Source organism: Nicotiana tabacum, chromosome 2, assembly GCF_000715075.1.
Source record: "Nicotiana tabacum cultivar K326 chromosome 2, ASM71507v2, whole genome shotgun sequence".
NCBI classification, from domain to species: Eukaryota; Viridiplantae; Streptophyta; class Magnoliopsida; order Solanales; family Solanaceae; genus Nicotiana; species Nicotiana tabacum.
The window spans coordinates 70,392,339-70,409,979 of record NC_134081.1 but is presented as its reverse complement, the minus strand read 5'-3'; the positions used below and the strand labels follow the sequence as shown (position 1 = coordinate 70,409,979).

The window sequence follows — 17,641 nt, the reverse complement described above, 5'->3', positions numbered from 1 at the left end:
ATATTATTTTCTTTGCCAAAACTTACCGGGCTTACCACTTAAGTACTTCAAAATTTTTTGGGGTGTTACAGGAGGCAACTTCTCAATCATCGCTGCAACTTGGAATGATTCATTGATGACAAGACCTTCAATAAAAATTCTGTTAGTAATAATAATATAATTAATACTTTCACCATAAGTATTAATTCGACTTATACCTTCAGTAAAGAGATCGTGAATAATCACTTGTAATTCTTGGACTTGGGTAATAATAGACTTGCTATCTACCATTTTGTAGTCCAAAAATTTAGCGGCAATAAATTTCTTCAACCCGACATCCTCAGTTTTGTATTTCTTTTCAAGTACAATCCACAATTCCTTTGACGTCTCCACATTACTATAAACGTTATACAGATCGTCCTCCAGCCCGCTAAGAATATAATTCTTGCATAAAAAATCAGAATGCTTCCATGCCTCAGTCACGAGAAAGAGTTCATTGTCTGGAGTTTCATCAGGCAGAACATGAACATCTTCTTTAATGAACTTATGTAGACTTAAAGTCATCAATTGAAGAACATCTTCTGCTGCCACCGTTTGAAATCAATTCCGAAAAATTTTTCAGGTTTTTCTGCCGGTACCAGTGCTAATGCCGGGATTGTTCGGCTTGTCGACGCATTGGTAATCCCCATAGGAACAATCTGGTTTCCGTTTTCAGTCGTCATTTCTGTAAAAGAATGATACAAACAAACGTTTAATATACGGTGAAGTTTTTATATTTTCAAACCGAATAAAACTGGAGTAAAAAATCACGTAGATTTTAATCTCCAAATAACAGATAGTAAACCAAAAATAGAATTTACGTTAAAGTAAACAAATGTTGTAGAAAACCACGAAGGCTTTAATCTCCAAAAACGGGAGTAGAAAACCACACAGGAATTCAGAAATTTCTTAAGTAAAATATGAGGGAATGGTCTACTATTTATAGCCAACATGTTAGGTTTAAATGAAGAGATGCAAATCTTCAGAGTGACTGCTGTGACTGTTTGCGTAAGAACGACTATTACGTAAATGGCTACTTACGTAAAACAAAACGGGAAATAAAAAACTCGGAGGAAAATTAATTTACTGTTACAAAACGGCTAATTTGGGACATGTCCTTTTGTCAAAGAGAAAAAATCAAAATTTATTTTTTTCTCTATTTCCCATTCACCCCCTTTTAAACTAAAATAAGCTTAAAACCCCAACACTATTTTTACCTGAAAATAGCTAGCATGCGCTATTACAGCCATAAAACATCTTATGTTGCAACCGCCAATTAACAACAGAAATTGTTTTGCCAACTTTGTATGGCTAACCCGTGCTATTTAGAAAACTATAATAAAGATAGGAGAATTAACTAAATATTAAATCGATTAAAAATAAATGATAGGTCAAGATTACATTGGGAATTGAGGGGGGGGAGAGGAAGAGCAGACATTTCGATTTCTTGATATCGATTATCCACATAATGTGATTAATGTATGGCACCTATACTTATCCTAACTAAACATTAAAGTGATCTAGAACTTGTTAGAAAATATTTTCCTATCATAAATGCAAACTATATTTATAAATGCCCCAAATGAGTGATCTAGCAGTTGGAAGAGATGGAATGATATAATTTTGGGAAAAAAGGGTAAAAGTCAAGGCGACACCAAATGAATCCTTTCAATTTGCCAAAGCTCAAGTGAGTAGAGGACCTGCAAGTAGGTTAGTCCGGATGCATCCGATTCCGGACGATATTGTTATTAGAAAAAAAGAACTAAAAAAGATAACACTAGCTATAAGTTAATTATTAAGGAGGTTTTAGGCCTACAAGGCCTTTTACAATATTGAATTTAAGAAAATATCTTTTTAGATTTCTTACGTATAAAAAAAAAAAATCTCTTACGTGTAAAAGAAAATCTCACATATTTAAAAAAAGAGGTAGAGTCATAAAACTAAAAATAAATTTGTAAAAGGCCAAAAAACCAATTGATCCTAAGTTAAGGTAATACTCCAATTTATTATTGGGATTGGGAGTAATAATAAAAGAATCAAATCCAGTTTACCCCTTAACCTTTAAGGGTTGAAAAACAATACCCCTCACATTTTGAATGGGAAAAGGAACCCCCTTATGTAAGATATTTTTGTGAAACAATTTTTCTTTAATAAGAATCTTTTCTTTTTTTGAATAGATAATTTTTAGAATAACCAAGTTCTTTCATTATAGCCAAAAACTCAACATATGACAAATAATTAGGATCTATATAATTTATGGAGTTCCCCATTAATTTTCTTCCTGCTTAGTTTAAGATATGATGTAATGTAAAATCGCCTCTATAATAAACTTTTAATATGACATTATCAACTGTAATTTCTGTTCAATAAAAAAAAAATTGAAATAAGTAAAGTTTAATAATTGCTTTAGTATAATAATTTGAATATACAAAAAAAATATATAAATAAATTAATACTCATAGCAACAATTCGTTTATCTAATATATGTCAGAGAATTGACTATTTCAATGTATTTTTTTTCCTTCATGAAATGTTAAGGCATCCATGGTGAATATGCGTTCAACATATTTCTTTAATTTCATATGCAATTTTTTTTCTTTATTGTAAATTTTTTAACAATGGTCTCAATATAACCTCAATATAATAAAAAAATATCTTAAAATTTACAAGCAAGAAAGACGAAGTTCAAGTTTTGATTTGGATGAAAAATATTATACTTCACCTTTGAAAGGATAGAGAGAGAAAAAAATCTTTATTTGAAAAAAGAAACTCTCACCAAAAAATAAATATATTGCATAAGGGGAGTTCCCTTTCCCATTCAAAATGTGAGGGAGTATTGTTTCCCAACCCTTAAGGGTCTGTTTGGAAAGCCATCAGGTAATTGAAATTGGTGTAATTACTAAGATAGTAATTACACAGTTGTGTAATTACGACGGCATGTTTGTTTCTTATAGTGCTATTACAGTGTAATTACAAATTTACTATTAGGTTCCACAAGTGTAATTACACAGTTAGATTAGATTTAAATAAAGTAATTAACAAAACTTAAAAGTTAATATAATAAATATATGCCTATAAATTTTTTAAGTATAAATGATATTATATTTGGTATTTAAGATGTATATTTTTTCGTGAATATACATTAATTAGTAATCATATATTTATAACTAATATTGTAAAAATAATTGATATATATATTTTAAATTAATAATATTTAGTTTAGATACTTACAAAAACTAAAAATATACGTTTTATAAGAACATCATGTAATTCATGTTTGATAAAATAAATTAATATTTATAAATATAATGTCATAACATTATTCAAATATTTGACAAAACCAATCTATCAATTCTAACTAAAAAAGGAACAACATGCAATGCGAGTCAATACTACTAAAACAAGTAAATTGGAGCCATGAATATAACACAATTTCAAAATTCAAAAAAATAAATAAATAGTTTAACATATGTTAAATTCCAACATAATAATAGTAAGTTCCACTACAACTTAAGATTAGAAAACATAATAAGTTTATAACCACATTCAACAACGAAATTTCACTTTAATTGCATCACTCATTATATGCCAGGTTTGTTAATAACTCATTATTTCTAATATTATGAGGTGTAGTTTAAAAAAATAGAATAATAAAATAAATAAAAAATAAAATATAAGCAATTACATTGAATCACAAGAAGTAAAGGTAGTGAAATAAAAGATAAATAATGTACAAAGAAAAAAATATTTTTAAATTTCAAAAAAAATTAAAAATTAAAAATAAAATTTAAAAATTAAAATAATAGAAATAAAAAGTTTTAAATAAATAAATTAAAATGAAAACAAAAAGGAAAGAAACTAAAAAGCAACCTTATAATTACACAGTGTAATTACCATCAATTCTCACTCTCTTTGAGAATTGGAGAGTGTAATTACACCCCTCCAATTACACTAAATTTTATGCTGCCCAAGTAATTATTTGATCAAATAAATATACTAAATTGTGACTTTAGAAACCCGCTCTAAAGGTTAACGGGATAAAGTGGATTTTACTCTTAGTAAAATGCATGCACCAAGTAATTACACAGTATAATTACCATCAATTCTCACTCTCTTTGAGAATTGGAGAGTGTAATTACACCCCTCCAATTACACTAAATTTTATGCTGCCCAAGTAATTATTTGATCAAATAAATATACTAAATTGTGACTTTAGAAACCCGCTCTAAAGGTTAACGGGATAAAGTGGATTTTACTCTTAGTAAAATGCATGCACCAAATCATATAGTATCACTATACATTAACATTTTTGGGTCTATCTGTAAGACTGTCACTTTAGATTAGATTGCCCCCATTCATTTTTTTTTTGGTTTCAAGATTGCCCCCATCTCACAAAACCCTTTCTGTTCTCTTTGATTTCTTTTGTGTATCCCCAAAGTGCTCTACTAAGCCTCAGCTCTCAAGCAAGGAACCCAAAGGAACCCCATATCCTCACTTCTCTCTCTTTTCCTCTGTAGCTATGTCTGAGGTACTTACTTTCATAATTGACACTTCAATTTATCGTTTCTCCATTTGCTTGATTCAAATCTTATCACTTTGTACCATCAATCTGCTAATTGTTCTAAGAGGATTGGATTTTTTTTTAATTGGTCTACACAGTAAATTTAATCCCATTTTTTGTTTGCTTTTTCTTGTTTTCTGTTAGGTGGGTTTGAGGATTGTTTTCTTTTGAGGGTTGATTTAATTGTGGAAAATTCTACCTTTTGATCTTGTAAAACTCTGTTTTTTTCTTTTTTTATTTCCTTGGTTTTTATTTTTGGTTAACAGTAATGCTAATACATAATGTGTTCGATGTCTTCAGGCAGATAAAGTTGTGCCTGCTGCAAAAGAAGGTATGCCTTTTCACTGTTCTCCTTCTTCCCTGTTATATTCTAGTATTATATGTGCATCTATGTTATAATTAGGGGCATTTATTTGTATGGTGCACATATTAGACGAATATGGCAGGCATACTTCAATAAATTGTTGAACGAGGAGGGGAACAGAAGCATCGTGCTGGGTGAGTTGGAGCACTCCGAGAGTCGGCGTGATTTTGGGTATTGTAGGCATATTAAGGCAGAAGAGGTGGAGAGGGCGATGCGTAAGATGAGCAGAGCAGAGCGACGTGACCAGACGAAATTCTGGTGGAATTCTTGAAAAATGCGAGCCGAGGTGGCTTGGAGTGGCTTACTGAATTGTTTAATGTTATTTTTAAGACAAAAAGGATGCCCGAAGAATGGAGGTGGAGTACGATGGTTCCATTGTATAAGAACAAGGGTGATATCCAAAATTGCAACAGCTACAGGGGTATAAAGCTGTTGAGCCACACTATGAAGGTTTGGGAGAGGGTGGTGGAAGCCAGGGTGAGAAGGACCGTGTCTATTTCCGAAAATCAGTTCGGATTCATGCCGGGGCGGTCGACAACGGAAGCTGTCCATTTGGTGAGGAGACTAGTGGAGCAGTATAGGGAGAGTAAGAAGGATTTGCATATGGTGTTCATCGACCTTGAAAAAGTGTACGATAAAGTCTCGAGGGAGGTTCTAGGGAGGTGCTTGGAGGTTAGCGGCATCCCGGTAGCATACACTAGGATGATTAAGGATATGTACGATGGTGCTAAGACTCGGGTGAGGACTGTAGGAGGAGACTCGGAACACTTTCCAGTTATGATGGGGCTGCACCAGCAATTGGCTCTTAGCCTGTTCGTATTTGCCTTAGCAATGGACGTGCTGACGCGGCACATCCAAGGAGAGGTGCCTTGGTGTATGTTGTTTGCAAATGATATAGTGCTGATAGACGAGACTCAAGGCGGGGTTAACGCGAGGTTGGAGGTTTGGAGACAAACCTTGGAGTCTAAAGGTTTCAAGTTGAGCAGGACCAAAAACCGAGTACTTGGAGTGCAAATTCAGTGGCGGGACCCTTGAAGCTGACGTGGATGTGAAGCTCGATACTCAAGTATCGAGTCATCCCCCAAGAGATGTAGTTTCAAGTATCTCAGATTTATTATACAGGGTAACGAGGAGATCGACGAGGATGCCATACGTCATATTGGAGCGGCATGGATGAAGTGAAGGCTTGCATCCGGTGTTCTTTGCGATAAGAATGTCCGCCAAAACTTAAGGATAAATTTTACAGAGTGGTGGTTCGACCAACCCTGCTATATGGGGCAGAGTGTTGGCCAGTCAAAAGCTCCCATGTGCAGAAGATGAAAGTAGCAAAATTGAGGATGTTGAAATAGATGTGTGGGTATACCAGGAGGGATAAGATTAAGAATGAAGTTATTCGGGACAAAGTGGGAGTGGCCTCCGTGGAGGACAAGATGCATGAGTCGAGGCTGAGATGGTTCGGACATGTTAAGAACAGAAGCGTTGATGCTCTTGTTAGGAGGTGTGAGATGTTGACCATGGCGGGTTTGAGAAGAGGTCGATGCATACCTAAGAAATATTGGAGAGAGGTGATTAGGCAGGACATTGTACGACTTCAGATCACTGAGGACATGACCCTTGATAGGAGGGTGTGGAGGTCGAGGATTAGGGTAGAAGGTTAGCAGGTAGTTGAGAGTTTTCCCCTTTCTTACCATTAGTACTAGTAGCACGCATGTACTTTCCTATCTCTCAGATTTATATTACATCATATTGTTTAGTTTGTTTCAGTTATCGTATTCTCCTGATAGTATTTTGGTGCTACTTATTCTGTATCCCCCCTATTTTCTCCCATCTTTCTTACTTTTTTTTCTTTGCTTCTTCTTCTTATTCTTCTTCTTCTCCTCCCTACTTTTCTGAACTGAGAGTCTATTGGAAATATCCTCTACCTTTACTAGGTAGGGGTAAGGTCTGCGTACACACTATCCTCCCCAAACCCCACATATAGGAATATACTGGGTATGTTGTTGTTGTTATTGTTGTTGTATCTGTATGGTGCATAGGCTTACTATAGAGTCATAGCCTACAAGTTGTGCTGCTTAATATGAGTGATTATCAGGTTTAGAAACATCATATTTCCAGTTTTTTCCCAATTGTTAGCCATGATATGTTGGATGAAATATATGATGGTGTTTGGAGCAAGAGAGGTACAATGGGATGAAGCATGGGATTCAAAGTAGGATGATGATAATGTCATTAGTTTTCTATAAGCCTACGGGACTTACACCCAAGCAGTGGCGTACACAAGATTTATCACAAGTGGTGTCACATTTTGGAAGAAATAAACAATTCGCTTAAATGAACATCGCATTAACTTTTGTCAGTTTAACTAACATATAAGGCCTTGTCCCGTTGGTTTAGTTTAATTTTATGCTTGAAAAGGCTGGTTCAATTCCGCTCTGACCTCTATTATTTTAACAAAAGAGATAGGCTTAAAAATTTGCAAAAGAAAATGTTAAAGATGAGGTTCATACCTACAATCTTCGCAAGCTAAATACTGCGCTTAACCAACGAACCAGAAAGCTTTCTTGGTCGAGTAGTGTCATTTTTATTTTATCTATGCGAGTTTTGCATAGTATTAATTATAAGTATTAATTATATATGTTAGTAGAACTCTTCGACAAATGTGACACTGCTTAGCCCTACGTGCATCCACCCCTGCGCCCGAGGGTGTGACCTAGTGTTCAATAAAGTGGAAAGAGAACTATAGAGTCACATGTTCAAATTCCAGCAGTAGCAAATAATATTAGGTGATTTTTTTCCATCAGCCTAAGCGCTGGTAAAGTTACTCGGTACCTGTGTTGGTGGGAGGTAACAAGCATTCGGTAGAATAGTCGAGGTGTGCGCAAGCTGACCCAGACATGATCGTTGTAAAAATGATTCCTACCGGACTAACATGCTTTTGGAATTTCAAGAAGTAATTTGGTTGAGATGACTTGTAGTAATGGTAAAAGCAGGAAGAGTAGAAATGGTTAGTGAAGAAGCAATCATGTTAAACCATTATGTATATTTGGGGCGCTTTATTTCTTCTAGAAAAAAGGTTTGTGTTTCTGATGTTAATTGACCAAAGGTACATAAAAAGGTTTGTGTTTCTGATGTTAATTGACCAAAGGTACATAGACAAGCTGGGCTGATGGTCCCTTGCAAGTTGTTTGGATGGTTGATACCTATTGTATTGTATCATTTAAATAAAATATTTATTTTGATTGTTATTTAAATTTTATTGTATCGTACTACTAAATACGTTGCTATGTAACGATGAAAAGACCTCTTTTATGTAACGACCGATTTGGTGTGGTTGCGTCATTACCTTTTTCTTCCTCATCTCGCTCTAACTATAATTCTATTTTGCTCATTGCCCTACTTTTTAAAATAATTCTCTACCCCATATTTTATTTTTTCTTTGTAATATTGTAAGTTTATTCTTCAAATTGCTGGTGTGTAACATTATGAAACGATATAAAACGATACAATCTATCCAAACATTGTATTCATTAGAATAGTACAATCCAATACAATACGATACGATGCATTAAGAAACATCTGATAACCATCCAAACAAGCTGCTAAAAGCAAAGATCAACTTAGTGGAGAGCATGTCTCAATCCAAAGATATATAATACATCATGCTTCTATGGTGGAAATTGATTTTCTTAACTGAATTCCAGTTTGACTTGTAAAGTAATCTGATTACAGTTTCGTGGTAATTCTGCATCATGACATTTTAGTGAGTGAAGGCCTAGGTTCGTCAGAATAGATACTTGAGTTCAGGAGTAAATTTAAGCATACACAAACTTTTTAAGATAAAAAGGATAATAAATACAAGGCCAGTAAAGATACATCAGGGCTTTTATTATTTATTTTTCTATAAGGAGCTTTTATTATTTGTTCCGTTATCTTGATTGCTAAAGTTGTCATTATTCTTCGGGATCCTGCCATCGGTTTCTCAGTTGTCATCTGGATTTGTGTGTTATTTTCTCACCACCTAGAATTATCATTTTGCTGTTTTTAAGCCACGCAGTTTGTTTTTTCTCTGATAAAGTACAAAATGGTATACCATGTTGCATCTAAAAAGTTGTCTTTGTGACATGGTGAATAGTAGAGCATAAAGTTGTCATTTTATTTTTTGATTTTGTATCTTTCTCTTTTCCAGATGAGAAGCCTGGGTCTTCTGAGAGTAAAAGGTCTTCCGAGTCTGCCTCCACGGAAGCACTAACAGGAGAGACTAGACCAACCTCTGCAGCTGCAGCTGGGCTTCAAAATCCCTTTGATTTCTCAGCCATGACTGGACTGCTTAATGTACATATCTGTCACTACTCGAAATGAGAGTTCTCTACTTGTGTTTGATAATTATCAATGAATTCTATCTTACTGCCAAATTATGAGGAAAAAAAGTCCATGACGTCTTTTTCAGTTGCTTTCATTCGAGTAAAGGATATTCTATCAAAAGAGATGCTGGTAGGAAAGTAAAAGTGCAAAATGTAACCAATTGTCATTTTGGTTGAATTTATTGAGACATGAAATTGTTAACAATTTGTGCAACACTAGTGTTGCTTAAAAAAACATAAGAAACCCGTGACACCAATATTTAGCGGTATAAACTGTTATATAATTATCAGAATGCTATTAATAAACGTTCTGGTGCTTGGTTGCTTGACATGTTCATTTGTAATTTTGTAGTATCTCATTTTATTTTCAAATAACGTGGCTAATGTAGGATCCAAGTATTAAAGAACTAGCTGAGCAGATTGCAAAAGATCCTTCATTTAATCAGATGGCTGAGCAGCTTCAGAAGACTTTTCAGGGTGCTGCTGTGGAAGAGAGTATCCCCAACTTTGATAGCCAACAATATTACTCTACAATGCAACAGGTTATGCAAAATCCTCAATTTATGACCATGGCTGAGCAACTTGGTAGTGCATTGATGCAGGTATCATTTGTTTCATGTTGTACAGAAAGCCACTGGATTTCTTAGCACATAAAGGTTCAGCTTTGAGTGTCATTTTTGTATATAACAGGATCCATCTATGTCCAGCATGCTTGAGAATTTGACAAACCCGTCACAGAAAAACCAAATTGAAGAACGAATGGCGCGCATCAAAGAAGACCCATCACTGAAACCAATTTTGGAAGAGATTGAAAGTGGAGGTCCTGCTGCAATGATGAGGTCATATGTGCTCCTATTTGTTATTATTAGTGGCATTCACTTTTGCTTAACCTAATTTCTAGCTCAGAACATACATGTGTCAAGTATAAGATGTCATTGGCGGTTAAGTATTTCAGATTGAGATCCACAGTTTTTCCTTGTTGAGTGTATCTTTTGAAATGAACACGCACCATGATAAAATGATATTTATTTACGGGATAAGCTTTTCTTGTAGAAGTTTTAGTTGATTAAATTAAGGCAACAATGTCATAGAAAGGGTGGTGGGTCTTGATATTGAGCATAAATCATTATTCGAAATTAAAGTTTGCAGCTTTACTGGAACTCACTATCTGTTATGAATCTTTGGTGACTGGAATCAACCAGACAATGCCAGTCCCAGTTAAAGAATCTCATCTTAAGTTCTCTCTAAAGCAGGGAAAAAAGGAAACATTTTGGTGGCTACTTTTGATATACATGTGGCGGAGAAATCAAGTGAGAGAGCTGTAAAAGAAATGGATGTGAGCCTGCGACATTTTCTTTGTGCTTCCCAATTTATTTCGTTCTGAGATTGTTCATTTACTGCTCTTATGAGCTATATAGCATGTTGGACTTAAGTGTCCAGAAAGCATATTATGTGCACTCCTGCAGCTCCATAAAAGAGGGCATCCCGGTGCACTAAGCTCCCGCTATGCGCGGGGTCCGGGGAAGGGCTGGACCATAAGGTCTATTGTACGCAGCCTTACTCCTGCAGCTCCATGTGCTTGCTAATTATTTACTTCAGTTCTCTTCCTTAGATACAAGATTTTATGTACTGTGCACTTTTGATCCTTGATCTTAACTATGTAATATTTTATCTTTGCTGTATTATAAATGTCTTCTGTTTTGTTCCTTGTGATTAAAAAAAAACAAACTGTTTTGCTTTTTATTTTGTTATTTAACTGTAAGGTATGATTTTTTTTTTTTTTTTATTTCTCAGGTATTGGAATGATCAAGATGTTCTAAAGAAGCTAGGTGAAGCAATGGGTTTTGCTGTTGCAGGGGAGGGTGCCACCTCGGCTGGAGTTTCTGGGCCAGATGAAACAGAAGAAGCAAATGAAGATGAATCCGTCGTTCACCAGTGTGCCAGTGTGGGAGATGCAGAGGTGCTTATTAAGTGTACTATTTTGGGGTCATAAACATGAAATAAGTGGAAGTTTCATTTGTTATCTTTAGTTCAGAAGCCATTTACTTGTTGGAGAAAACTCCCCTCCCCCTTCTCTCTTCATCTAAAGCTATCCTGCTGGCTGAATTTGTGGATGAATTGAATATACCATGAGCCTTGATGTGAACGTACTTACTAAATATCTCTAATAGAAGAGACCTCATTTAAACTTGTATAGCTTTTCTTTAACTTTTAGGGCTTGAAGAATGCGATAGCAACTGGTGCTGATAAAGATGAAGAAGACTCAGAAGGAAGGACAGCATTGCATTTTGCATGTGGATATGGGGAGGTAACAAGATAGTTAAAATGTTCCTTTGGACCATTGTCATACTCAATATACTTACATCTGTATCCAGGGATTTGTGTATTTCAGCATTCTAGAGTATCCTATTTGGCTTCCTAATGGGTTTAGCTAAGCTACAAAACTTGTCCCCAGTGGGAACAATTCTTCCTTAAAGCAAAAATTGGTTTTCCCTTGAAATTTGCGTTCATTTTAAAGTTTTTATCTCCACTACTAGTAGTAGCTGCCTTATAAACCGTCCACTAGTCCCCTACAGACTCCCTCTCTTTAATGTTTTATTTTCCTTGGAGCTTACTAATATGCTAAGAATCTTATAGAATAAAATAAAAGAAAAAAAAAACCTTACTAGTATGCTAATAATTAACAATTTATTAGGAGTTATCTATAGATCAGGTATCCTGTGAATTTAAATAGGGGTCAGTTCTTGTAGTCAAGTTTATGGCATGATCTGGTTATTATTGATTTCTTTCCTTAGAAATCAGTTCTTATAAGCGTTCCTTCTATTGTACAATCCACCAGGGGGGATGTGGCCTTGTAAATTTCTTTTTCCTTTTCTGGGGGTAACCATACCTTTCCACCTTCACTCATACATCAGAGAATATGGACTACGTGCCGTTTAAGAATGTAGTAACATTGAAGTTAGAGAAGGTTTAGCGTATTTTCCAGGCGTTAAAGCTGTTGCTCCGTATTGCTATACAGGTGAAATGTGCTCAGGTTCTTCTTGAGGCTGGGGCAAAGGTCGACGCTTTGGACAAGAATAAGAATACTGCTTTGCACTATGCTGCTGGATACGGAAGAAAGGAGTGTGTAGCACTGCTGTTAGAGAATGGAGCTGCTGTGTAAGTCTAATTCTTTGGGCATCGCGATATCATGTTCCTGGACGCCCCTTGTTTGTTGCTGTTCTATCTTTCTTATCCCATTTACTAGATTCTATTTCTTTGTTGCAGAACTGTTCAAAACTTGGATGGGAAGACACCAATAGATGTTGCCAAACTCAATAACCAGAACGAGGTCCTAAAGCTGCTCGAGAAGGATGCATTCTTGTAAATCAAACTATCCCATCTTCCTGGATGTCACTATTTTAAGCCCATGTATTTTGAGAATTCAAGTGATTGCATCATCGATACTTGATGCATTTTCCATGTTATCTTTGCCATTGTATTATTTATACATTTTCCGGTGTTTTTTATGAACACCTACATTATATTTTTTCTGGATTGTTTTGTATTTGTATGTTTACATTGTTTTCTATGAAAGTTGCTTAGTAGAACCCAACCAATCTAGTTTGATTAGTATAACGCAAGCAGTATTCTGGACCATTATCATAAAATCCTTTAGATTAGGACAAGGATACAATTATATCACAAGAAGTCTCATCAATATCAACTTACAACTGATAGAGAAATACAAATACTTTGTAAACTCATTACCTTGTTTAAGAGGTAAACACCATCGTTCACCAGCCGAGAAATAGTAAACTCATTACCTTGAATAAGGGATAACTACCATTATACTTTATCCGCCTATAGAAAATTGCCAAAGGCGACCAACCGAATGCAGCCACTTCTGGGTTGCAGATGAAGGCAGCCCAGTGCACAAAGTATTCACGCAGGGTTTGGGGAAGGGTCACACCCTAAGAATGTGATATAGACAGTCTACCCTAATGCAAACATTAGTGATTGCTTCCACGGTTCTAGTGACACAATATCTGCTTCCATTGGGTACCCAAAAAAAATAAAATAAACCAAGCCCTTCCAAAGGGGCAAGGAAAAGAAGAAAGAAAAAATCAGACATAATAGGAATTTCAGAAGACAACATAAAGGAAGGACATGTCCCTGCCACTGAAAATACTTGCTCTAGATATTTGCACATAATGAAACAATTTAACCTTAAGAAATAGAAATTAAAATGAGAACACATTATTCATGTCTTTATTTTTTTGTTTGGTGCAAATAAGCTTTTATTTTTCCTCTTTATTATAGGGGTGGTTCCAATACACACTGTGAGCTTTGATTGACATTTACAGTTCCGTCTTTTGTATAGTTAGTCTAGTACTTTAGATTAATTTGAGCAATAGAGTTTCACTGTTGGTCTATCGGGATTTTTATACCATGCTATTTCATATCCTTTTCTTTTTAATCTGGTTAGGGACGAGTCATAAAATAGAGCTATTTTACAGAAGCCACGGTAAAATTCCTCTTTCCAAGAGACCAGGCACTTAAGACCACCTGAAATGCTAATACTAGCTGTATAAATAATTTTTATGCAGTCGGTGCATTGAACTTAAAAGGGATTTATACACAAATAGCAGGGCAGATTCATTATTTACTTTTTTTAGTCGGTATACATAAATTACACATTAATTATACACAGTTGTACACATATTATACATGAATTACAAATATATATTATACATCCACCGACTATTTCAATTTAAACAATTTGATTGACGGCTATTTGGGTTAATTCTACAGAGAAACAATTAAATAAAGAGGGAGTAGGCTGTAATGTACTAGAATTTGACAGAATTGAATTAAGAAAATGAAGTAAGAATCAAGGATCTTTTATTAATCAATAGCTAATAGAATCGAATTACAGAAATGGATCAAGCTACTTTTTAAAGATAAGCTGAAAGAAGAAGAAGAAGAGATAGGGGTTAGAATGGTCGTTAGAGAGAGAGCGAGAGATGAGAGAAAAAGTGGTTTAAGAATTGTAACAGAATTTTACCAAAGTTTGCATGCCTTCTTTACTCTAGATCCTTCTATTTATTGACTATTACTTAAGTGCACTAATGATGCTGATTATGTGGGCCTATGCCCTCTTCTCTTATTCTGGCTTGTTCCCCTTTTATTACTAAAGCCCAATATGCTATAGGACTAATAGTCCTTCTCGAATAGTCTACACTCTACAGATAGGAAGGTCTTCTTCATTCTCCGACACTTTCCTAAATCAAACCCTAAGCTTCCTCAGACATAACATTCCCCACTCCTTCAAGAACAACCTTGTCCTCAAGGTCGTCGTTGAGCCATAAATTCTGGGAATCTGCTCTTGATATAGCCCCAATCCTCCCAAGAAGCGTCGTCTTTTCCTAGATTAGCCCATTAAATCAACACCTTCACTGCTACCCCATTGTTGACTTTAACCATTCTTCTTTGTAAAATCGCCAAAGGTTGGATCAATACTATGCCTTCTACATCACGCACTAGAGGTTGCGACTGAGGAACTATAGCAGGGCCCACTCGCTTCTTCAACTGAGACACATGGAAGACCGGATGTAGCTGGGAGACTACTGGTAGTTCTAATCGGTAAGCCACTGTTCCGATCTTTTATAAAGTCTTGTAAGGCCATAGTAGCGGGCACATAGTTTAACATTTTTCCTTACATCAATAGAAGATTGTCGATAGGGCTAAAGTTTGAGGTAGACTTGGTCCCCAACCTCCAGAGTTCGTTCAATCCTTAGTCGATCTGCGTAGAACTTCATTCTTGACTGAGCTTGAGTGAGATTTTCTTTAAGTGTCTGAAGCGCTTGTTGCCTTTGAGCTAGACACACCCCTGTTGAGTTCTGGTTTGGGTTGGCTAGGAATCCCAGTGGTAACTAGACTGGTGGGTAGCCATACAAAGCCTCAAATGGTGTGGTTTTAAGGGAAGTGTGGTAATTTGTATTGTACCACCATTCTGCCAAATGTAACCATTTAGTCTACTGTTTATGTTTATCAAAGATCATGGCTCTGAGATGAGTCTCCAAGCATCTATTAAGCCTTTCTTTCTGCCCATCAGATTGTGGGTGATATGCTGAGCTCATGTTGAGTTTAGTTCCCAAGGTTTTAAAGAGATGCTATCAGAAATGGCTGGTGAAAATAGCTTCTTTATCTGATACTATAGTTTTGGGAAGCCCATGTAGCCTGTAGATTTCTTTAAGGAATAGGTCTGCCACCTCTTGAGTTGTGAAGGGGTATTTAAGTGCTAGGAAATGCCCATATTTAGTGAACCTGTCCACTACCACTCATATGGCACTCTTTTGTCCAGAAAAAGGTAACCCTTCCACAAAATCTAGTGATATGTCATGCCAAGCATGTTCAGGTATTGAGAGGGGTTGTATTAACCCTGGAGAATGAACTTGTTCTTTCTTCACCCTTTGACATACATCACATTCACTCACCTTCCTGAAAATTTCTGTCTTCATGCTAGGCCAGTAGAAGATGGACTTCACTCTCATGTATGCCCTGCTGACCCAAATGGCCCCCAACTGGTGACTGATGCAACTCTTCCCATATTTTCTGTCTTAGTTCATTTCCTTTTCCCACATGGATTTTCTGTTTAGACCTGATCACCCCTTGATTCAAGGAATAGTCCTTAGTAGATACTGTCAGTGCTCCTAGTAGTTGAGAAGCTGCAAGATCACCCTCATAGTTGAGACATACCTTTTGTAACTAGGTAGCTTGTGTAGAAGAGATGACTAGTAATTAATGTACACTCTCCACCCTCTTTCATTCTTCTAGAAAAGGCATTAGTTGCCCTATTTTCAGATCCCTTTTTGTACTGAACCTCATAATCCAATCCCAGGAGTTTAGTAAGACCCCTTTGTTGAAGAGTTGTGGTTACTTTCTGCTCCAGAAGGTACTACAAGCTTTGATGGTCTGTTCTTATAATAAAGCAACCACCCTGCAAGTAATGCCTCCACTTTTCTACTACAGTTAGGATAGCTAAATATTCCTTCTCATATGTAGATAAACCCCCGTTCTTCAAGGCTAATGCGTTGTTAAGGTAAGCTATAAGTCTCCCTTCTTGCATTAGGATAACCCCTATACTTGTAGCACAAGCATCAATTTCAACAATAAAAGATTTGGTAAAGTCAGCCAAGGCTAAGAAGGTGTTGTAGACATGGCTGTCTTCAGTTGCTGAAAGGCCAATTCTGCTTCCTCATTCCACTGGAATGAATTTTTCTTGAGTAAGTTAGTTAGAGATCTACTAATGATTCCATAAGATTTCACAAACCTCCTGCAGTACCCAGTGAGTCCCAAAACCCCCCTAAGAGCTTTCATTGACCTGGTCACAGGCCAATTAACCATTGAATCAATCTTGGTAAGGTTAGTAGCTACCCTTTTACAAGAGATAATGTGGCCAAGATACTCCACTCTATCTTGCCCAAAGGCACATTTGGATAGTTTGTGTAACGACCCGACTTGTCGTTTTAAGAATTTACGCCCCGTTCAGTGACTTAATATCTCGAGAAGTTTCGCAATATGTATTATGACCCGTGGGTGTGGTCGAGTTTGAATTACTGAAGATTCGAAATTAAATTAAAAGAACAATCCTTATTTAGAAGCTTAAATGGAAAGAGTTGACCAGAGAGTTAACTTTTGAGAAAACGACTCCGGAATGAAATTTTGATGATGTCAATAGCTCCGTATGGTGATTATGGACTTAGGAGTGTATTTGGAAAATTATTTGGAGGTTTGTAGTGGAATTAGGCTTGAAATGACGAAAGATAAATTTTTTAGAGGTTTGACCGGGGGGTTGACCTTTTGATATCGGGGTCAGAATCCGATTCCAGAAATTTGAATAGCTTTGTTGTGTCATTTCTTACTTGTGTGCAAAATTTGAGGTCATTCGGACATGGTTTGGTAGGTTTCAACGTCATTTGTGGAATTCAAAAATTTCTAAGTTCATTAGACTTGAATCCGTGTGTAATTCGTGTTTTTGGTATTGTTGAAGGTGATATGAAGGTTCGACTAAGTTCATATGATGTTATGGGATGCGTTTGTATGTTTGGTTGAGGTCCCGAGGGCCTCGGGTGAGTTTCGGGTGGTTAACTGATCATTTTTGGCCTTGGGAAGATTACTAATATCTCCTGTTGCATTCTTCTGGTTTCCTCTTTCGCGTTCGCAAGTGGGCCCTCGCATTCGCGAAGTATTTTCTAAGTGGTGAGATTTGTTCTTCGCATTCGCGAAGGGGAGGACGCGAACGCGAAAGTGTGGTCTGCGTGTGCATCGCGAACGCGGGAGCAGTGTCGCGTT

At 36.2% G+C, this 17,641-nt stretch overlaps 1 protein-coding gene across 2 annotated transcripts; it reads left to right on the top strand.

Moving 5' to 3' along the window:
* The first annotated feature begins 4,347 nt into the window (after nt 1-4,347).
* On the top strand, nt 4,348-12,899 carry LOC107761232 (ankyrin repeat domain-containing protein 2B-like). 2 transcript variants are annotated; one of them, XM_016579426.2, is made up of 9 exons: nt 4,348-4,546; nt 4,880-4,910; nt 9,130-9,275; nt 9,694-9,906; nt 9,995-10,143; nt 11,099-11,264; nt 11,520-11,612; nt 12,324-12,463; nt 12,572-12,899. In XM_016579426.2, exons 1-9 carry the CDS (start codon nt 4,538-4,540, stop codon nt 12,669-12,671), a joined length of 1,047 nt encoding a protein of 348 aa, XP_016434912.1. In that variant the 5' UTR covers nt 4,348-4,537; the 3' UTR covers nt 12,672-12,899.
* Nucleotides 12,900-17,641: the final 4,742 nt, after the last annotated feature.